The sequence below is a fragment of the Passer domesticus genome, chromosome 9, assembly GCF_036417665.1.
Source record: "Passer domesticus isolate bPasDom1 chromosome 9, bPasDom1.hap1, whole genome shotgun sequence".
NCBI lineage: Eukaryota > Metazoa > Chordata > Aves > Passeriformes > Passeridae > Passer > Passer domesticus.
This window is the reverse complement of record NC_087482.1, coordinates 32,816,922-32,840,074: the sequence shown is the minus strand read 5'-3', so window position 1 is coordinate 32,840,074 and position 23,153 is coordinate 32,816,922. Positions and strand designations below refer to the sequence as shown.

The 23,153-nt window shown below is 37.8% G+C and overlaps 1 protein-coding gene across 13 annotated transcripts in view; it reads right to left on the bottom strand.

Moving 5' to 3' along the window:
* Nucleotides 1-23,153, bottom strand: part of CACNA1D (calcium voltage-gated channel subunit alpha1 D) — a 167,441-nt gene that overhangs the window by 44,758 nt on the left and 99,530 nt on the right. For 8 of the 13 annotated variants that reach the window (XM_064432547.1, XM_064432540.1, XM_064432549.1 and 5 more), the window contains exons 12-29: nt 22,844-23,004; nt 22,036-22,261; nt 21,685-21,892; nt 19,976-20,096; nt 18,880-18,994; nt 18,126-18,195; nt 17,483-17,552; nt 16,614-16,758; nt 14,983-15,112; nt 12,173-12,232; nt 7,901-8,007; nt 6,737-6,824; nt 6,157-6,264; nt 5,936-5,988; nt 5,551-5,697; nt 4,675-4,876; nt 3,392-3,550; nt 2,615-2,725 (exon numbers count right to left, since the gene is read on the bottom strand). In XM_064432547.1, the coding sequence (XP_064288617.1) occupies nt 2,615-2,725; nt 3,392-3,550; nt 4,675-4,876; nt 5,551-5,697; nt 5,936-5,988; nt 6,157-6,264; nt 6,737-6,824; nt 7,901-8,007; nt 12,173-12,232; nt 14,983-15,112; nt 16,614-16,758; nt 17,483-17,552; nt 18,126-18,195; nt 18,880-18,994; nt 19,976-20,096; nt 21,685-21,892; nt 22,036-22,261; nt 22,844-23,004 (2,281 nt within the window). Of the gene's footprint in view, nt 1-2,614; nt 2,726-3,391; nt 3,551-4,674; nt 4,877-5,550; nt 5,698-5,935; nt 5,989-6,156; nt 6,265-6,736; nt 6,825-7,900; nt 8,008-12,032; nt 12,093-12,172; nt 12,233-14,982; nt 15,113-16,613; nt 16,759-17,482; nt 17,553-18,125; nt 18,196-18,879; nt 18,995-19,975; nt 20,097-21,684; nt 21,893-22,035; nt 22,262-22,843; nt 23,005-23,153 lie in introns of all 13 variants that reach the window. The other 5 variants (XM_064432550.1, XM_064432539.1, XM_064432545.1 and 2 more) reach the window with 3 other exon arrangements.

Sequence of the window (23,153 nt, the reverse complement as noted above, 5' to 3'; positions counted from 1 at the left end):
CTGCAAAGCCTTGTGTGATCCAATCTCCCAGTCAAGTGTGCCAGACACTCAGCCTCACCTTTACTATAGCACTTCTCCAGGTTTTTTGTATTTCAGAACTGCAAGGCAGTCTGCAGTGCCTTGGTTTTACATAACACAATATCATAAGAAGAGCATCAATAATTTATAGTAGCCCTAAGTTTATATGACCAGCAAAACCAAAAGATCACCGTTTCCACAGGACTTTTGTCTGCATATTAAGGGGACACTGTCAAGCAGATAAGATAAAAACTAACAGGTTTTTACCTATTCTTACTTTTACAGAGTTAAATGGAGTTTTTATTTGATGCTTTGAAGATCTTTGAAATAACTTTTAAAGGCACAAAATTAATAAATAAAACTTTATTCTGTCTCTGACTAGCCTAAGAGACCCACCCACCAGTGACACAGACATAGAAGAAATTTATCAATCTTTCCTCATGGACCCTAAAGCAAAGCATTAAATTTGGGTTCAGATTGTTCCTACTATTATTAAACTTTAATATGAGTTAAAGCAATGAATTGTTGTTTTAAACATGCATCTATTTTGAAATTTAGATTAAAGACATTAAAATTCTGCTTAAGGCTGCTATCTGATTTTTGATTATTAATGAACTATGTAATATATGTTTCCAATAGGTTTTGTTAAAGAGTATCTGATAATTTAAAAGGTCACAATCTCCAAAGAATAACAGGAACAACCTTAAATAAGCTTTATTTCCTTCCTGCTCATTAGTCTCTTCCAAAAGTCTGATTATCATCATGGTCTTTAAACTTTGTCCTGCTAATTAAAAAGTTTAAGGTGTTCTGCACCTATGGGGGACCAAAATTCAGGAAAGGAGACCCTTCCACTGGCAGTCTGCCCTTCAAACTCTCAGGGTTCAGATCCAGGGATGTCTCACAGTGAAAGCATCCAGTCAGATAGAAAGCATGTTGAAACAGAATTAAAGCTCAAATTGTACAGAGTCTTAGAGACCAGTTTTAACACATTGCATTTGCTAACAAGTAGGAAGCCCACAGTACAAATGGAGCACTGTGATTTGTACACTCATGATCAGACCACTGTGTTTGGCATTAGCTGCTATTTCTGACTACAGTCACAAGTGCATGGAGAACCATACAAGGATTCACAATCTTCTTTCAAAAAGCAGATGATAAAATGCAGCAAAGTCCTCTGTGCAAAACAAGGATATAGAACAGGAAATACAGATCAGGAAACACAACCAGCATACTCATGACACTGTGGTCCACACAGCTGACTGCCTCCTCTGGGGCCTCATATTGTGCTATTTTTAATGTGAAACCCTTAGCATTCAAATAAGAGAGCTGACACAAAAATACAAATAAATTCATTAGAAATGTACAATGGACTGGACAGTGCAGAGCGAGACCACGGGAGAGCGGGTAAACATTCACCCCGAACTCCACAGTTCACATCTCAACACCAGATCTCAAGAGATGGATCATCCCCTCACTTCTGCAGGCAAATAAAGCTGGCTTTCAACCAAGTAGCTCAGGCTGTACGGCTAAGCTCAGTACTGAATACAAGCTGAATAAATAGTTTTGAAAGTCTGGAAAGCTGCTGTCCAGCTGCTGCAGCCTGTGCTGGGAGCACAGAACTGCCCAGCTCAGAGCAGGGACGGGGCTGCACAGAGCCAGGGCTGCTTCACACCAGCACAGGGCACAGCTCTGCCAGCCCCTGGGCACATATCCTGGCTGCTTTGAAAAAAGGGCAGTGGGAAAGAAAAAGTACCAGGCTTGGATGGTGAGAGCAGTAAACCTCAAAAGGCTCATCAGGTTTTTTTTAAATTCCAAGTGTAGCAAGTGAACACGTTTTACTCATTTACATAGCCCAGAATAAACATTAATTTCATTGTATTAAAAACAAATTTAGTCTGTTTGTTCATCATTAACTTCTGCATTTCATAAATGCATTACGAGAACTGAACAAAAAGGCTGCATTAGCTGCCACAGGATAGTTTTATCTTTTTTTCAATTATAGTTACCAGTTTCTCTTGCAAATCTAGTCTTGAAAGTGTGCCTGCATCATTCATATTGACAGTGTCCCTTTAAAACAAGGAATCAACCACTCAGTGTGGGGCCTTCTACCAAATATTATGTATATATAACTGAGAACATAAAAATCTAAAAAGGCTATTGCATATGTAAATTATTTATGTGTATGTTTGTAATACTTGGCTGTATTTTATAAAGCAAAGAAATTATTTTGCATTTTAGAATGGGAAATTATACTGAATATAGGTCTTTACTGGAGATTAAATTAGTGTCAAGTAATGAATGTAGTACCCAGAACAGGAGATGTGGTAATGCTTCTAACAGGAAATTATTTATCTGATTTAGAAAGGGACATTTTTATTACCTCAAAACATTCCAGATCTCATCAACCACTTCGTTAGACTCTTTTCTGATATCTGCATTTCATTTCCTGGTGTTACATTTCTATTATAATTTCTCTGATAGATAAAGGTGGGAAACATTGGTTCTTTTTGTTCTTTGAATAATATGCAACAAGTGTGAAATTCATCATACTTAATTCCTTTGGTGATGACCTAATTAAAGTATATCTTAAACTTACCTTGGGTTTGAATGCAATCAGTTTCAAAACCATTTCAACAGTGAACACTCCTGTGAAAACCATATTCATAATGTCCATGGCATCATTAAATAGCTTAGACTGTCCGTAGTGCTGTGAATGAAAAATAAAACACTTACAAAAGTGAAGGCTTCAAAGTGTGAAGTGAGAGCAAGGCAGCCTAAGTTGACAAAGTTGACAAAAAATGCAGCTTAGGAAAACATTTTCTAAAAATTTGTGAAGATTAGCTGAGTTTTCCTGGTCAAGCATGGAACTGTTTAAATCTATCCTGTTTAGGCAATGAGAAGAACAAAAATGTCATTCCTCAACATCCTAAGGGAATCTCCAGAGAGAAACTTGTTCTCTCAAAAGAGGAGTATTAGATAACAACATTTTCCCACGTTTTATATGCAAGGTTTTAAAATTACACCGGCTTGTGTCACACCTGCTTAGAAAGCCTGAAGTATGGTAGTCACAAAATAACACAGTGTGTAGGAGGCATATTTTTAAGAGGACAGTGTATGCAACTATACTGAAAAAAGCAGAATGATTTTGTAAACTGAATTCAAACAATGCTTTTCCTTAACAAAATCTGAAATATTAGGGAAAGAAAGAGACAACTAGAACATGTCACAGAAAAGTATTGTGATCAGAAGTGCTTTCTCTAAAATTCTACTTCATAAAAAAATACAGGTTGCCATGATTTAAAGTCATTATAGCACCCATATCCTTCCCCTCAATTTATGTCAACAGCTTCAGGAGAGCTCCTGCTTTTCCTACCTGCATAGCCAAGCAAAGGGTGTTCAGCATGATGAGGACAAACATGATGTATTCAAATCCAGTAGAATTCACCACATACCAGAACTTGTACTGGTAAGGATTTTTTGGAATATATCTGCGGAGAGGACGTGCCTTCAGGGCGTACTCTACACACTGCCGCTGAAAGGCAAACACAGCAACAACTGTCAGACATAACCCAGCAGATCATCAACTGGGAATACAATCATTAAGTGAAAACTGTTAAATGTAACTCTCAAAACCTGTCTGTCTACTTGATTTAGGACCTTTTATTATTAAGTATTAATAAAGTGGAGAAGGAGCTCACCAATCCTTACTCGATTATTTATAACTGTATCTAACCATATCCACATGCAAAAATCCAATAATGTTCATGGACATTCTGGAGGGTTTTGCCTTTATACACTAATAAATTATAGTATGTATGGATATAGTACATAGCAGGACTATTACGCCATCTCTAAACCATATTTTGTCTTTACTCCCTTGTCAACCACCAATGGGCCTGCCTAGCATAAAAACCTAGCAAAATAAATACTGAGGAGGTGTTACTTCTAATAACTCAGTTAAATTGCCAAGAAAAATCACATATGTAGGAACATCATGGATTCATCTCATAATCTATCAGTGCCTAAAATCTTCAGGGCTACTTGTCTCTGAATGATTTCTTACAGGGCCTGACTAACAGGGCTCATGCTGCAGAAAGAATCCTTGCTACAATCTCATGCTTGGTTTTCTTTAAATTAAATCAGCCAAAAATATCCAAAAAAATTTCACTTATGAGTTTCTCAGTCAAAGGATTAAACAGTAAATGGGGAGAGATTTTTGTAATTTTAATCTGAATAGCCACAGCGAATTTCTAAATAAATGGGACTGATAAGTGGAACATTTTCAAAACTTGAACTTTGGACACTTTCAGATTATTTGGAACACAAAATTATTTTCCAGTTCTTAGCGTAAAACCTATCTCTGCCTCAGGATAACCTGGCTGTATTCTTATTAATGGGACACCAAAAAAGCAAGATGCTAGTAAGCCAATAAGCTTAGTGGAGACCTTTCATAACAAAAACACTGATGGGTTGGGCTCACAGAAAGGTACAACAACCTGAACACCCAGTTAAATAAATACCCAGATAGCAAAAAATTTAATAAATACTGAGCTATGTGTTTGGTGCCCTCTTCTGCCCCAAAGCAGAAAGGAAGCTCTTCATGCATAAACAAAAAAGGTTACTTTCAAAACTTAAGAATTCATTATTTATTTTAACCTGATTTTTGTCCAGCTCACAGTTCTTGTACTCTTGTTCTCCCTGTTCTTGGAATGTAACAATCACAAAACCAACAAATATGTTCATCATAAAGAAAGCAATAATGATGATATAGATGATGAAGAAGATGGAGATCTCCACTCTATAGTTGTATACAGGTCCTACATTCTCGCCATTTGAATCAATAGCTTTGTATAGCAGCCTGAAAAAAAACCAAAATTTTATCTTTATTACCATTAAAATGAGAAAATAGTAAAACATGCAGACTCAGAGGGTAGGTTTCAGAAATGGTCTGATGTTCACTGATATCTTCTTATATTTTCTGATAGTGCTTGCAAGAATACAGAAACCAGAAGAATCACAGCACACTTTGTTATATTCTTTTTTGTCTGAAAGCATTAAGTTAATGACCCAACTTTTACATTTTTAATTAATTTATTTATTTCCCCAAATAAAATTTTCTCATTTAGGGAAATAGTGAGTGGCAGTTAGCACTTTCTAGATTTTTCTATGAGTGTACTGCTGTCTCATTTTTTAGTAAAAGGTTTACTTGAAGGCCTAAAACCTTCCAATTAGCCTTATTTAAGGGCCATTGGTGGATAGGCATCTGGAATTGTTACTTCCATTAGAGCTGAGGAGAAGATCCTTATAGCAAATGTAGCAAGACTGGGAATCAAACAATATTAAAAAGTTCATCTTTTATTATTTTTCCTGAAATATGGGATAAGTGCCCAGATTCAGGATAATAAGTTTCTTTATTTCCTCCCTTTTTACACCACCACTTAAAACTGCTTTACTGCCCAAAAATATCTGGTAAATGACAGTAAATTGTTCTGGAAAATGAAACTCTGGAAACAGCGCTGTGCAAACACTCACGCTGGCCAGCCTTCAAAGGTGGAGACTGTGAAAAGGGCCATCATAGCAGACAGGACATTATCAAAGTTGAAATCACTGTTTTGCCAGACTCTCTCTTTGACCATGGGACTATCGACATCTCCGTCCTTATAAACGATGTAAATCCCTCTGTGGGAAAGAAACTGCCATTAGTGAAATGCTGAACTGGATGACTCAATGCTCTACTCAAAGTTTCTTACATTGCCTCCTCAGGATTAGTTTATTTCCTGTGTTTTCTGGTGGGATTAAGATGGCAATTCCAATTGACACAACCCTAAACAGCCTGACCCATGCACAATGCCTGCCCACGCACAGTTTGTTATTCAGAACAAAATGAGGAACATTCTTAGACCAAAGATCTCCTCACCGGCATTCCTCGGGGTTCTGTTTGGCCTCATCAGTGCACTTGTAGAATTTTCCCTACACATAAAAACAAAAAGCAATGACAAAATGCAGAATATGCAAAATAAATGCTTTTATGCTACGATTGGTTCAAGATGGGACCAGCCCAGTCCCAGCAGCAAAGCATCAAGAATTCAATTCAGCTTTTCTTTTCTTGATGGACTGTAAGTTCTGAGAGTGTCTTACCTTAAACAGCTGCACCCCAATACAAGCAAACATGAATTGCAGCAGAGTTGTAACAATCATGATATTACCAATAGTTCTAATAGCCACAAAGACACATTGAACAACGTGCTGGAAAAGAAGAAAAAAAATAGGCTTCAATGCAATTTATCACAAACTATATATCATAAAAGTAATTTCTGCATTCTTTTTTAAAATTACTATTTTTCTGTTGCCAGCATTATACCTAACACTGTAATTTGACTTGTTTTCTAAATTTGTCTGTAAGTCTGTTGACACAGACCCATCAAAATCAACTGACTAGAAATTACATAGGCACTATGGATAAACAACTGAAATGCACTGACAGATTGGCTCATTGCAGCCCAAATCTGCTCTCAGTGGCAGCTCCTCCACACACAAACTGCAGTAACTGTGGGCAGAGCCTGGGCTGGCTAACACCAGACATGTTTGAGAATCAATAAGTGATTTCTTGTTCTGTGGACTTCTGCAGACAATTTCTCTTGAGAAAGAATTTTTAACCTGAGGCAGGACTGAAGGATCAGGCCACCATAAATATAACTTAAAAAATAAAAATAAACACCTTAAGTCCTTTTGCTCTGTTTATTGCCCTTAGAGGCCTCAAGACTCTTAAAACTCTGAGAATCTTCACAACTGAGATAGCACTTGATCTAGAAGGAAAAAAAAAATCATACTGTTACTGTTAAGGTAACTGATTGCATTACAGAATAACAATATCCTTGCAAATTTCTGAAATGGGAAACTTGAAAAAAAAGCCCTCCAGCTAGAACTCTCAAGATATGTATACAAGGGGTTCTTTATTATTAGAAGATAGTCTCTGTCTCATAAATAACATAAGAATTATTTTGATTTCTGGAGCAAATTTGGAATTAATAGCTTAGAAGCTCGTCTAAGACCACAATGGAGCAAAATATTCCCCATAGTATTTTCCAGTGTTGACAAGCTCTTTTGAAGACACAGTATAAACCCTGTAGACCAATGAATCCTCCAATTTCCAACTAACCTGAGATCAAAAGATCTCAAATGCCTTTGATTCTCTGTGTTTAAGTGGCTAGGACTGCATTTTGAAGAAATAAGAGTGCAGAGTGTTTTAAGGAACACCCTCTGAAATTGAAAGTTTGTGCAGTAGGAGGTCTGGTACCAGCAGGGTTCAGAGTGGGGAGCAGCTGCCTGACACCCTGCCCTGCTCCCTTTGAGTCACTAAGGCTTTCACAGATTATTTTTAATATGGAAAAACCCCCAATGAATCAAGAAGTACATCTAGATTCTTTTACTGTTTAGTCTGACCAAACAAAATTTAAAAAAATCCTCTCCACTACCACTTTCTGTCCTGAGTACGGTACAACTTCTCCCCCCTCAAACAGTCTAGTTCCATATCCTTAAAGGTCAACACTGAAAGACCAAGCCCATAAAATCAGATTACAGGTGTGACAATGGCTCAAGAGAAGTGATTTAAACCTCCTGCAACCCCAGGAAATCCCTGCTGTACCAATACCAATGTCATGGGGCTCCTCCTTGCTCTCCTGGTAATTGTGGGAAGTAGTAATTTGTTTCCAACCCATATTAGTAATGAATTACAACACTCCCCATGAAAAGCCAGCCCATCCCTGAGCACTGGCACTGCACACCCACACACCGTGGGGGAACAAAAGGAGCTGGAGCACTGATTTCAGTGTGAAACCCCAGAGCAAAAATAAACCATTCATATTGTAAGTGTAGTACTTACTGAATCCCAAATGATACCAGAGAAACGCCCACAACCAGCAAATCCAGCAAATTAAAATAATTCCTGCAGAAGGACCCTTTATGAAGGAATGCTCCAAAAGCTGTCATCTAAAAATAGAATTGTTACACACTTAGTCTATATTTCAATTTATTCAAATTCGCATTTAGGCTGTTTACAAGACACTTGCCTGGAGTGTGAATGCATACAATACTATCTCACTTTCTAAAATCCTTTGAGATATAAAACAATCCCTCTACATATATTAAATCATTCATTCAAATCAGAAAAATTCTGCTCAAGCAACATCAACAAATATGCTAATTGTTTCTGATGTCAACAAATGTTTAATTTGTGTAAGAACAGATGAGGCTGAGCTGATTACCCTGAATTAATTTGGCCTTTGTTAGAAAAATTGCTACAAAAAAACATTTGAGATTCCCATGTTTACTAAACTGTATGGTCCAAATTCTGACTCCTAATTATTCATACTATCTTAAGAACTGAAGGAGCTGAAAATGTACTGCAAACACCTGAGAGCTCAGAAGCAGGACAAGGCTGTCCTAAGGCTGTTTAGCTCTGGCTTATGGCAGACAGGAGTGGCTATCTTGGAATAACCTAAAAACCAAAAGATGGTTTGTATTCTGTGTTATCAGAGGTCCCTAAATTTTGCTGTTCTGTTGGGAATATCAAACATTGCTCTTTCTTTTGGACATTCTCTATTTTTTTGTTTTGTTTTATGTCCCTATATTTAAATGAAAAAAAGCTTACAGAGTGGATCTTGTGTGCATTATTTGCAGGTTTCATTACGAGCCAGTGACAGAGGCTCCATTAATTATGGCTGCAGCAGGCACTTGGGCAGATGGTTTTGGGTATCACAAAGCTGCATTTGACTCCTAAATCCATGAATTAGACTTCCTACCACAACTGTAAGTACCAGTTAAAAAATGCACAGAGGAATCTAATTAAACCATTGGATGCACAGACTCACCAGCTGAGAATATTGCATAAGTCTTCTTATAGTTATGGATTAAGTCTGAAAAACTGAAACTAAAAACTCATAACAAAAACAAGGATACCTCTGAAAAATACCTCCTGGTCAGCTCAGTCACATGATCCTAATTTCTTCAGCCTGAAGATCCTCCTACAGAGCCTGAAAACTGAGCTATTCCTTGTTTTCCACAGGTAAGAAAATTTGATGCCACTAGAGAACATCCCATACTGACTGTGCATTTTAATCCCTTTTTCCTCTATTCTGTTCCTGGAGGAGTAGGGAAGAGATTTTATTTCAGTTCCCCTCACAGCAGGTTACTACAGCTTTCAGGACAGTTCCCAAATTAGAGCAGAGCTACAGGCAAGGGGCATCCCAGTGCACTGCATCCCTGCTCAGTGTGCAGACATTTCCAGGCTTTCTGCATGGCAAACCACCACCACCAGCAATGGCTGGACCTCTGCAAAGGAAAGGTGTATTTTTTTTGGGAAGCAAAAATTAATTAATCTCCTTATTCTGTTGTTAAACCCTCTTTTTGGTGGTCAAAATACTAAATATTCTCAAAAGCTAGAAAAGTAAAAATGCTAAAGCTTTAACCTATGCCATGGCATGAGAAATACAGTAAAGTTACACTATAAAATTTCCATTAAATTACTTACAGCTGTACAGAGTACATCTAAACTCATCAAAATCAGTGGGAGTTGAGCACAAAAACAACCCTGAATGTCAAACTAACATCTATCTACAACTACCCATTTACATTGTATATGATAAGAGCAGCACACAGAGTTTCGTGTAACAACTCCTACAAAAATTAGGTGAATAACTGACATTAAAGTGCAGGTGAGGTACATATCTCCCCAGCTTCACATTGAGACTCATATTTCAATCACCACAAATCCCAGTGGAAGAATTTGCTACAACTCTCTAGTAAGTTTAATGGTGTGGGATCAGCACAGTAGGGGAGGTTACGAAAGCACAGATCCCTAATCTGACCTTTGCTCAGATGTTTTCACCTTTCCCAAGTTGTCCAAACAGCATCATAAACTGAATTTCAGTGTCATGCAGGGAGAATTCTCAAATGATTTCAAGTGATGTTGCAGCTTTTCTGTTATTCACATCCTCATTCATACCCTCAACACTGTACAATGTGGAAATCCTTGTTTGAGAGCAGTAAGAGCACAGGGAGACTTCTCACATGCTGAGAGTTATTCTGGTTTAATGCTTGCTTTTGCACAAGTTTCTTCACTACAGGTGATAATGCTGCCTCTGCTTATCCTAATTTCAGATTCATATATTTTTTTGCCTGGAAATTAAGGAATTATTTTCTGCGGGTCTAGCTTTGAATTTTCTCCTTGCAGAGCACTCTCCTGCACAGCTGGGACACTGTGGGAAGCACAGCAGAGGACATGGAGGGCCCCAGGCACAAGCAAGCAAAGCAAAGTCTCAGATGTGTTAGCAAAGCAGGCACGGTGTCTGTGTCAGCTCCTGACTGTCCAGCACATCTGCGTGCTACAGTTTATTTTCCTTTATGTGTGAGTGCACTACAGAGATTCCTGAAGAAACCAGAATCAGAAGCATCAACATTTTTGGTTGTGATATTTGTTTCCTTGTAATCTTCACAATTCCAGATTCCAGCAACCCAAGCTCCAGAGTTTCCTGCTTCCCTTGGATAACTCATAAATTGCTCAGTGCCAAAATCTCTTGCAGTTTGCAGGAATGTTGCTTTTCTTAACACATCCAGTTATACTTCTTTATCATGCCCTTTATAATTCCTCTGCCTCCTAGAGAAACACAAATGGAACTGCAGCAGCTGGAGAACCTGCTGCTCAGAGCATGTGGAAGTTTACTGTCTCTCTTCTGCCACAAATACAATGGTAAAATATTTTTATGGCTTCTCGAATTCAGAGTTGGGAGCTAGTCTGATTTAATGCTACAGCTCTTTTCAGTGTTCTGTTCTCTCCTTTAGTCTGGCCTTTCTCTAGCAGCAAAACCCCTGGATATTTATTTTAGTGTGCTACAAATAAGAATAATCAATTCTATAGCAAGCTTGTCACTGTTGAAAATGTGAAATAAGGGGATAAACATTAAGCCTGGGAGAAAATTCACAAGCATAAAAATAGTCTATTACTTACAGTACAGCTTATCTTGTAAACAGCCCAAATATTGCACCAATTAGTAATAATCAAATTGCATTGTGAAGAGTATGCACAGCAATATGAGCAAAAGCTGGGAGAAGAGATCTTGTTAAGATTAATCCTCAACTGGAAATGCATAGTTTATGTACAGATTCTCAGTGTGCCAGCCATTTTTAAGTGTATAAATCAGGGTTACTCAACCAAAAACTTGAGGTGAGAATAAGCTCAGCATGAAACATTTATGAATCATGTGTAAATCTCTGAAAAACCATTTTGCCAATTTCCAATGAAAAATTTTACTTCCTTGTTCAGCATTTTGTTTCATGTGAATGCAATTTTTGGTTATTTATCTTCTTTACCACAGTAAATCTTGTACATGGAAAATCTGAGTAACCCCAATAGATATCCTTAATAATCAGTACACAAACTATACATTAAAATGCCAAATTTTGGCTCATGCATGGGTAATACATTTAAGCAAGCATAATTATGCCTGTCTGTGAATTTAAATGTATGCCCAAAATAAATGCAAAGTATCTTAGTGTGTAGATAGATAAATGCAAGATATCTTGCAAGTCCTATTGCAAGAAAATAGTTATCTACTATTTTAGCTCTGTGGATATAGTTCAGCAAAATAAATGAGAAATTACATGCTCCCTCCTTTTAAGACTGATTTTCTCTTTCAGAAATGCCAGAGCAAGGAGAAGGAAAAGCTCATGCGCAGTGATTTATTTTTCCCTTTTCTGACAACTGTAAGTTTAAAAAGGGTAAAAAATGAATTATTAAACTGATGTAATGATAAAAAATCAGCTTCTTCATGCACCCAATGGTAAAAAAATAACCAATCAAAACTATGAGGAACTGTCAAATAAAAAAATCCTCTAGTTTAAAAAAGTTTAGCTTTGATAGCTTAGAGAAAAGGCAAAGAACACTTCAAGGGCCTTTTCTTGGCAGGTGACACACAAGGAAAATCCTTTTAAACAAGCTTCCTTTAAAAACCTGTTACCTTCAAAATGATCTCAAATGTAAACATACTAGTGAAGACATAATCTGCATACCCTAGGATCTGGAAGGTAAACAAAAAGTTACAAACATTATTGCTAAAGCTGCTTTTGGGCTAACAAGGATCAATTAACAATGCATTACCTTTAACAGGATTTCAACAGTAAAGATGGCTGTGAAAGCATAGTCAAAGTAACCAAGTATCTGCAAGGTATAATACGTGCCACAGTAAGAAATCCATCTCTTAATAATTTTCACAACTTAGACCACATACACAACACCTGAATTAATCTAAGTAGATAGGTGGAGGATTTAGACATAGTGGTTTAAAATTCCAGCTATTGTGCAACCATTTTTATTTGCTTAAAAATTGAACAGATGCCACTGTGCTCAGGTATTAGATTTCACTCCTCAATAATTGACAGAACCCAATAGGCAACAATTTCTTTCAATTCAGACTTTTCCTCTACTAGCTTTCACAGATACTTTCTTCAGCATTTAGCAGAGATACAGAATCTTAAACAAAGAGTAAATATTTATTAATAATGTCTGTGTTTTTCACCAAAGTATTGCATCACAAAATAAAACTTCAGTGGTTGCTTCTAGAGTGCAGATCACCTCACGTTCTGCTACATTATATTGTTCCTGTACAGGCTTGTGCAGAGTGTCACAAAGCAAATTAATGAATAACTAATCACTTAAAATCAACACCACAACCCCTTTTCCTTGAAGTGGAAAGATACAGCAGTGACTTATTTGTAGGAAATCTAAAGGAACCCACAAGAATTGCGCAGTGATATGAAGTTTCTAAGAGGATTGTGGCTGTGGGATTGCCCTCACTGCTGTCAACAGGACAAGAACAATTATCTCAGAACCACCCAGAGCTGTGGCCACATCACTAACACCTAAATCAGTGAAGTGCAGGAGGTTGATCCTTTAGCTTCAAGGATCCAGCAATCCACCTAACCAACAGTTGTGCACAGAAATATCCTTCCTGCAGTTCAGCAACTAACCAAGCAGGAAGGAGAAATAAAATAAAAAGACAACACACAAAGAAATTAGTCATAGATTAAACAAGAACAAATAATTTTCCCCCCATATTCCACTGAATATGCCATCCTTCTGTCCCTTGGTGTGGCTGAAAAAAATAGGCAAATGTTAAAGCCATATGACAAAGATTAATCAGTAACCAGTTCACTCCAGGCTTAAAATAAAATGAAAAAATATTTAAAAGCATTCTAGCTTGCAAAGTTTCATTCTGTTGCTGACCTGGCTGATTGAGAGAATGTGAACCTTCAGGGCAGTAAAAAGAAAATTATGCAGGCCTGGGGCATGTGAGAGAACTTACAACAAGAGGGCAACACCTTTCTGAAATCCCTCACACATTTTGTCTGTGTCCCAAACAGAAATAATCTTTTCAGTTACCACCACTTTCCACTTACATTTTCCTAATGCTCCTCTAGTTACAAATACAATTATCAGCCCTTGAAGCCATTTCCATAATAACAATTTCAGTATTCTCCACCAGCTCTCTCTCCTTGCTACCCATTAGTGTGATTTATTTATAGGATTACATTGGTCCAGTTTTTTAGATAAGGGAAGTACACTGCTCTGCTGAATAGTGCATGAAGAGTGTCTTTGTGCTTTGGCCTCTTTTTACCTCTGGAGAAAGTTTTAGCTTTTTGGTTATGCTAAACTTACTGGAAAAGTGTTCAGAGCATGCCAAAAGCCAAAAGAAGACTTTCAGAGGTTGCACCAACACGAGCCAGAGAGATACAACCTCTGCAGCCTCAGCAGGCCCACCTGTCCTACAGGATGCAAAAGAGTTTCTCTGACTCTGTGACCATCTCTACAAATCACTTTGTACCTAAAACAGGAGAGTGCTGGAAGTTCTGTCAAAGCATCCCCAAAGTCCCCATGGACCACTACCAAGCTGCACCATCTCAGCTATTTCCTACCCAACCCAGAGCAAACCCAACTCACAAGAATGTGAGAGTCTTGCTACACAGCTGAATCAAGTGCAACAAAGCTAAAAAAGTCCATGAAAGTGGATTTATTTTAGTTTCTCTGTCTGATAACTGTGCTGTTGAGTAACAGTTAGGTTTCCCACTAGATTAACCACTTAAAATGTGCTTAAACAAATTCAAGAATTTGTTTTGGGAGAACACAGATGTTTAGTCCCCACATAAAATACAATTTTATTGATTAATAGAGACACATTAGTGAGATTAATGGTTTTTAGGCTAAAATAGTATTTTTCTATGAGTCAAGGCAAGAGCTGGGAATGCTCTGATCCTCCTCTTACATGTGTATTTAGAGAAAAGTGAGATTTGTTTAGTTTCTGATGCAGCCAGTCAAGAATCCAAATATCTTTGAGTCCGGTGTGGGGGTAACTCAAACCCCTCAGAGTGGCCACACGAGCTTCCCTGAGAGAGGAGGTAACACCCCATGAGTCCTTACATTCACTAACAGAGGGATCATCCAAGTGCCCCAAGGCCACACAACAGAGCCAATGAAGAGAGGACACATCAGAGTCTGTTCCAAACATGATAAACAGTGATAATTTTAACTGGCATTTTTAAATCAGCATCAAACACTGTGAGGCAGTAAGAGTGATTCAGGAATTGCACACCAGGTACTCCAGCTGCAAAGTAGGAAAAAATATGAAAATTATAGATATTCTATTTAGCTTGAGAATATTTTTTCGTGATATATTTACAGTCACAGAAAAAGCACTATGTAAATAATAAACACTTCTAATACTCATGATGTTCCACCAATAAAGTCAATTGTCTTTAAAGATGTATGTTTCTTAGAGCAAAAGGAATACAAATGCATAGCTTGAAAAAACAAGAAGGAATGTTTTTTAACATGAAAATTAAAAACCAGGCATTAGGCCAAAGGATTGTATCCGTGAGGGTATATTTATCATCAGACAAAAATGAAAGGCTTACATTATTTCGAAAAGAGTGGCTGCGAATTGGATCTTCTGCTGCTAAGGAAACACTGCTCAGCATGATGAATACAAGGATGAGATTGGTAAAGATGTGGTGATTGATAAGTCTGTGGCATCCCACTCGAATTCTAAAGAGATACAGAAACACACCATTTTTGCACACAGAATTCAGCAGATGGTTAATACACAACATGTTTTCTGTTACTCTGCCAGCACTGGTGGAACAGAGCAACAATCAGCAGCTAGAAGCAATAAAACTCCTGAAGCCATCAGTCTGATCCCTTAGAATGTAAATAAATTCAAAATCCAATTCACCCGCTGTGAAGATGCACTTAAAGCTCTCTGGGAGGGGTTGGTTTCTACTGGGTTGTGAACACCACAAGTTCCAGTGCTTGTGGCACTGTGCACATGCAGTCACAGAAAGATCAAGGTCAGAAAGATCAAGGCTAGATAATAAATAATTTCAGATCCCCAGTTCAATTTGATTCTCACTGAAGTTGTCAAAATTGAGAGATGCAGCTTAGGCTGCAGATCTCCTTGTGCTACTTAGGACTCAAATCAGAATCTCCATGAAGATTTTCTTATAGAATCACAGGACAAGTGGGTGTGGAAGGCTCCAGAGCTGTCAGGCTTTAGCCACATGATGTGAAGTGTAACTGTGCATGTGCTTAGAGTCACTGAGCCCAAAGGAATCACAAATACAGAGCAGGTCTGGGATTAAACTGAAAAAAAGGCAGGATCAGGTTCATAACTAATACTGAAGTTGTCTAAATTCTGATGAAGATTCAGAAGGTTCTTGGCTAAAATTTCTTCTCCTTTTATTAAGTAGATGCTTGGAGTGTGATGTATCTTAGTTAAGGAAATTGGTCATTTCAGACCAAGAATACATAGTGTTAGCTGAAGCTGAAAGTAATTTGAAATGTTCAACAAACTTGAATGATTTTGCATCCAAAACATTTTGTCTTGATCTTCTTCTAAACTTGATGGCCTCTATCACTGAAAGGCAGCATTCTCCCATGCCAAATAAATATTAAGTAAGGACTTGTACTGACTAGTCAAGCTTGCTGTCTTCACCAGGGTAGAACTCCAAATGCTCTGGAGTTAGACTAAAGTGGTGAAAGATTCCACTGCCTCCCCAAAATCCAACTATTACAGTTCTTGATTTTTTGAAATAATTTGTCTTTATCTTTGATGCTTGTTTGAATCTGGGAAATGCTGTTACCCTAAGAGGAATATGTGCAACCTTTCTTCTACTTTTCTCTTTTTCTGGTTTCTCCACCACAAAGGTTACTAGGGTTACTAGATATTCTTTCTCATGCAGATGTTCAGATCTTTTATATCCAGTGACTAACATAGGACATAGATAAAACACCTCAAAGGATACTTTGCAGACATGTGAGAACTCAGACTACATGTACAAAATGCTATTATCTTCAACAGTGGGAAGAAAAACAACATATTTTTCAGATTCTTCTCATTTACCAAGTCAGTCGGAAAATTTTAGGAGGGAAGCCAATCTCCTTTCTGTTGAAGACACTAGATTTCTACTCCTGGTCTCCCTAGAAGGAGGTCTGTTAATTCACTGCTAAACCTTGATGTCTAAACCAATATTTTTCAAATCATATTTACGGGTTGGTGCTGCTGAAGATGAAGAAGGCACTCCCTTCAGGGATAGGTGTTATCTTCTCCTTCATGTTAAGTTCTGATATCCTACGGGGACGTGGGCCTGCTGGTACCTCTGGCTCATCCTCCTCCTCTTCTTCATCTTCACCTACTTTAGATTAAACATTCTTTTTACTATAAACTAAAAAATATCAAGGTTTTGTTCATAACAATATAAAAGCATGGCTTGTATGAGAATACACATGGCTTATAGGAAATATACATTCATAGCATGACTCTAAAAGTCTATAAACCAATATGTGAACATCCAAATATTGTCACAGGGTGTTATGCATATGTGGGTGTGTGCATGAGTGCATTAACAGGCTTTGCTGGTCCTGAGCAGCCTCACCTGGGGACTCCTCTGGAGTCCCAGCTCAGCTCAGCCCTGGCAGCCTGAGCTGAGCGCCGAGCTCTGGGCACTGGGTGAACACTGTGTGCTCAAAATTCAGGACAGGTTTCTGTGCCATGCATCCAGGCAATCAGGCAGAACTGATTTTCAGATAAGTATTTTCACTGGGCCAAGAAAAAAATGACCAAACATTGTCAGCCCTGGAATGTCCTCTTTTGCCAAATGTTTCAGAGAAGTTTAGAATTTGCTCTCCCATCGAGATAGTGTTACCAAAACAGTACTGAGGCTCACAACATTAACTCTCAAATGCTGCTTGTACTGTCTAGGAAGCTGCAGAAAAAGATAATACTTAGGCCCATTTATCCACTGATAAGAGAGCACAACTTCACTGGCTTCAAAGGAATTGATTTACAGTTTACCAAGTGCAAGTTTAGGATATTTTAGCAAACAAACTTAAATGTGTTTCTAGCTAGTATTCACATACCTGGTACATCACAGGGGGGATAGGGATCTTTATCCTCTTCCTCTCCTTCTCCATATTCGCCAATTGTCACCTACAGCAATGAAAGGGATGCACAGGAAGAACAATAAATTTTAATACAGAGTACAAAGGCCACAGAAAGCAAACCAAATAAGCCTCTGAAGTCAGAGAAATTAGTTTTCTTAAGCAGAGTAACTCTGAGAACATAGGAGAGCTGACGTTTTAGTACTTATTTTTCAAAAATTATTTTTCTATAATATCCACATTTTTCTGGCTAAAATCACAATAAGAATAGAAACAACACAATTTGATAAAATCTACCAAGAATGTTTGAACATTTTAAGAGTTTATCATTCACTGATCTCACCTACAGAGATCCTAAGAATAAAATCACATTTTTCTAACATTAATTATTTTGTTCTCTAAGAGCTTCCTCTCTCAGGATATCCTTGAACCAAAAGGATTTTTCTGGTTTAAGAGACACTGTGAGGATGCAAAGCATCAGAATTAAGTTTTCTTCACCTGGAAAAAAAATGTAGGGATGATGGACTCATACAAAGAATTGTACGATGCACAATACAAAGTATTCCCTGGCAAAATCAGTAAAATTGCTTCTTAGAAAAGAGACAAGTTTTAGGATAAACACCTTACTATCCTTGGGCTTCTTTTGGTCACCTTCTGACTTCTCAGTTTTTTTATTTTCCAGACTCTCCTTTCTATAAAACAATACAATAACAATTACAAAGCATGCCATGTAAAGACAGACAATTTTAAGGGAACTATACCAATTCTATGGAAAGCTAAAAGCCTAATGATAAAATATTTGAAATATTTTGTACAGCTGTAGATGTCAGAGCAATAAAATCTACTGCATTTGAATGCAATGATCCATTTAAAAGATTGTTATTTTGAATATAATTCCAGAGGCTAATCCCTAAAACATTCAATGCATGATCATTACTCCTTTCTAGAGGGATAAACTGTGCCCTTGGACTCATACAAACAACTTTCATTGACTTCAACAGGCTTGCACTGATTTCAAAAGAAAGTTTTCTACTTGTCTATATAAGGCTTAGAGAACTGATTCCACAGGGAGCTGTGCACTGGCAACAACAGATAAATTCTTGTGCTAATTGCACAATAAATCCTAGTGCTGCAATGTTTAAATATCAGTTGGTTTATCATTACATTCTTATTCACCCCATTTACTACCTAAATTTTTATCTAAAATTATTCTGTTTGTCTATTATTTTAGCATCTAGACAAACCCTTTTTTTTTCCCTGAGTCCAGCACATTTTGAAGTTGGTAAAGACATTCATATAAAAAAAAAGCCTCATGGAAGAACTCAGTACCCTCCTCCTTCCCCCTCCTGCTGGTTCAACATGCCCATCTATTTTACCTCGCATTCTTTTTCCTTTCCTTTTCTTCAGCTTCTTCTTTCTGAGCTGTATTTAGACTTTCAGCATCTGCCAAGTTATCCACAGCAATGGCCAAGAAGACATTTAGCAAGATATCTATTTCAAATCATTTTAAGGACATTATGCCTTACCACACTTGTGTGGTTTATTATCAGCATAAACACTGACAATGTGAGAGATATAAAACACATGTTCCCAACCTACAGCGTGGAGGATTGTGATGCTGCAGTGTAGTGCAAATAACACCCATTTAATGGACCAGACTGATACTGGCTGTAAAGTGAGCAGGGATCCATTAGGGTCACGGGTTTTAAAATAGCAGAATGCTTGAGGTATTTTTTTAAATAAATGAAATTCAACTTCATGCTAGCCTGAGCAAGTCCAAATATGAAATTGTCTATTATATGTGCAGACTGTTCAGGCATTTTGAAAAATTCATTTTTATAATGCACTGTCTTTCATGTCTACAGCAATCAAACTCAGTTCTTCAGTCCATATCAGTTAACTACAAATACTGATACAAATACCATATAGTGCAGAAAATACAATGGTTTTGTCCTTCCATCACCTCCTGACCTTTTAAGAACTTCTGAGAGGGGCAGTAGTTTGTTTCTACGTGGGGCCAAGGAAGCATTTCCAGATCACTGAAGGCAGGGAAGGGGAATGTTGCAGACTTTGTCCCAGCTGCCCCAGGGTGTGTGCCCTGGTCCCTGCCCTGCAGAGGGTCCCTGGCTCACCCTCAGCCCGTGCCAGAGCTCGGGGATGGACGGGGCACCATCGCTGCCCACGGGCTGGGCTCCAGCCCTGCACTGCCAGCCGTCACAAACAGCAGCAGGGCACAGCTCCCAAGGAAGGAAGGAAGAAAGAAAACACTCTCTGCTTTCTGCCGTGGTGGTGGCCAGAGATGGCCTGGAGATCACTGCCTCTGGTTCCTCAGGAACAAGGAAAGGTTGTTTAGAGGACTTGGCACGTGCAGAGCCCTTGCCTGTGACCATTTCGCCCCTCCCACAGGGATTTTTGTGGATGTCCCTGGCACACAGCCCCACTCAGAGAGTTTCTACCCAGTGTAAAGGATACAGTTACCACAGATGAAGAGGATAATGAAATATATACAGACAATCATGCCTGAGGATGAGGGACCACCGTATGCCATTATGCCATCATACATGACAGCATTCCAGTCTTCCCCTGTTAGGATCTAAGGAGCAGATTTTAGATTAGTAGTAACTCAGCATCAAAAGTGAATAGAGAAATACATTTCCTCTGACAATACAACACAACTAACCTCCTGTATTCATAAAGCACTACCACGTTCTTTTCATGCATTGTTTTAAAATTCCCATTTAAATCTCTCCTGAAAGCTCGGATTTAGCTCTAACAGCTTTTATTTTATGCTATGCATTTATATGACTGAACTTCAAAGGCAAAAATAATGAAAATTAAATTATATTGAAATTTTATTGATCTTGGCATGCCAAAGTAAGAGCCCTGGTTTTCAGTAATGCCACTTATGTAGCAATGTCAAAAAATGTCCATCACTTAAAGTCAGTATATGTTTTAAGGTTCCTTTTTTCTTCTTTTTTTAAATACTGGCCACAAGTCTGTACTACAATGAAAATTCTGAGTATTGCAATGCAGGTTTTAGGGACACTTCATATATTTCTTCAAAATTATCACTTCCATCCTGATAAAACATGTAATACTCACTCTTCTTCCAAGCAATTAAATGGTTGTTTAAGAAAAATAAATGCACACCATTTTCTAAAATTCATTTTTGTAGAGCTAAAATCATCCAACTAATTTTCATTGCTGGTCAGCACCCAACAGGTTGGTTACTCCTGAATGTCTTCTAAAACTGAAGGAATCTCCATTCCTTTGAAAATGAGACAGCCTAAAATCTGAATAAAATCTAACTCAGCTGAACTGGAAAGTAAATTCCTAAGTTTTTGTAGGGGTAATGTCAAGTCAAATGTGAGTACTTTTCCCTATAAGGAAATTTCTCATTAATATTTCCTTATCTTGAAATTAAATGGAAAGATTTTCTGCTTGCTCTGGGCAGCCACCAGATGAGACTTCTACCCAGGTGACAGGAAGTTGACACCAAGCTGAATCCTGCAGGGTCAGCTTTAACTCTCACCTGCAATGGCTGAAACCAAATATTGTGGTAATGTACACAGCCAAGTGTGAAAACGGTGAGCAAGACGAAACCAAATAGCCTAATGCCAATGTCCAAATTGGGAAAAGTTAGTTTTAAAAAAGCATCACAAATAAGTGAAAAGTAAACTCTAAATATGTTCTTACTATTTCATTAGTAGCAGACAAGTCTGCCTTAAGATTTTAATAAAACCTGTTCTCTAAAGAAATTAATGTTTATTTTTATGTTATAGTGATATGACCTCAGCGTAAATATGCACTCTTTAAAGACTTATTATTTTTCTCTTGCTTGAGAACAGCTGAAGTTACACAGCCAATGAAGTCAAAGAAAAGAATTTGATCAAAATAAATATAACACTCCACCTCTTCTTCTAGTCATGTGTTTGATGGACAAAGGAGATTTAACTCTGTGAAGTAACATACAGCTATGTTGCATAGATAAATCAAAGAAGATATGAAACAAATGGTACGAATGGTGCAAAGTTACCAGAGTACTGAATTTAATGAGCAGAATGCTACTTAAAGTAAACTGGATAAATAGTATTCATGATTTCATTTTCAGGCAACATGATCACTTAAACAGTTTTGTTGATCAAAGGTAAAATGTCTCATACGGGATGAAAGAAAGTTACCTGGAATACAGTTAAAAGGGCTTGTGGAAAATTATCGAAGGTGCTCCGTTTGGTTTGAGTTTCATCAAAATTAAATTTGCCTCCAAACAGCTGCATTCCAAGCAACGAGAAGATTATGATGAAGAGGAAAAGCAGAAGCAACAGTGAAGCAATGGACTTCATTGAGTTTAACAAGGATGCTACCAAGTTGCTCAGGGATGCCCAGTGCCTATAAATTAAAATGCGTGTGTTAACACACACCAAAAAAACCCCAACAAAACAGTAAAAGAGCAGTGCATGATGAAGTATTACAAAACAATTGCTGATCACTCTTCAGCTATCCTTAGAATTAGCAGTATTAGATAATCTTACCTTGTTACTTTAAAAATACGCAGGAGACGAACACAGCGAAACACTGAAATTCCAAGGGGTGACATAATTTCCAACTCCACCAAAATGGTTTCAACAATGCCACCACAAACAACGAAGCAATCAAAGCGGTTAAAGAGAGAAACAAAATAGGCCTGTAGGCCCAAGCTGTACATCTTTACTAACATTTCACAGGTGAATAAAGCCAGAAGAACTTTATTTGCGATATCTGGAACAAAATATTAAAGAAAAAAAAGATTCTGAATTGCCTCATAGATTCCATTTTTATTTTAACATATTAGTACTATACTTTCTATATGAGTTTGCAGCTTTTTGCCTAAAAAGGAAGTACTGCTTTTTTTTATGTTGGATTGTAGTTGATGCTTAAGTGGCAAAAGTTACACAAGGATGTAAAGCTTCCTGCCAGCTATAAACTATTCATCTTTGCAATCTGTTGTGCAGTTCATGGTTCCTCAGCTCACAGCTTGAGTCCACACTGTAACTTAAGCAACCAGCCCACAGCAAGTCCTGCTGTGCCAGTTCCCACTTCCTCCTCATCTTTCAAGCACAGTTTCATGATAAAGGTACAGTTATTTACAATTTAGCATTGTCAGGTCTGTGCTGCTGCATTACTCAGCTGTGTTACAGCTATGGAAGCCAAAGACCACATTCAGTCATTTCCTTTTTCTCCCTCTGGCTGGGCTGAATATCCTTCAGACAGTAAACAACAAAATGGCAAAGTACAAAAGTAGCCACTGATAGAACACAACTACCCATACTCAAGACCAGGACAAATAATTTTTGACTGTACCTTGGATCTGGGTCAGCCAGTCAGGTTGATTGTAATGCTCTGATGAGATAGTTAACGTGTTCAAAAAGACCAAGACAATAACAAGCCAATAAAATGTGACAGATTTTACTGCAGCCCTACATTTTCTTCTGTTAAAGCGGTTCCAGCGACGCCAGCGTCGACTGAAAATCCAAATAAAAATAAATGTATTATTATATGGAAAACACATATGAGCTTAAGGAGAGTGTGGTTTTCTTCTGCATAGAAAACAAGTTCAATTGCGTGTGTGTGAGCAGGTGTATTTTCATAAATAAGTGTATAGTACTTCAAT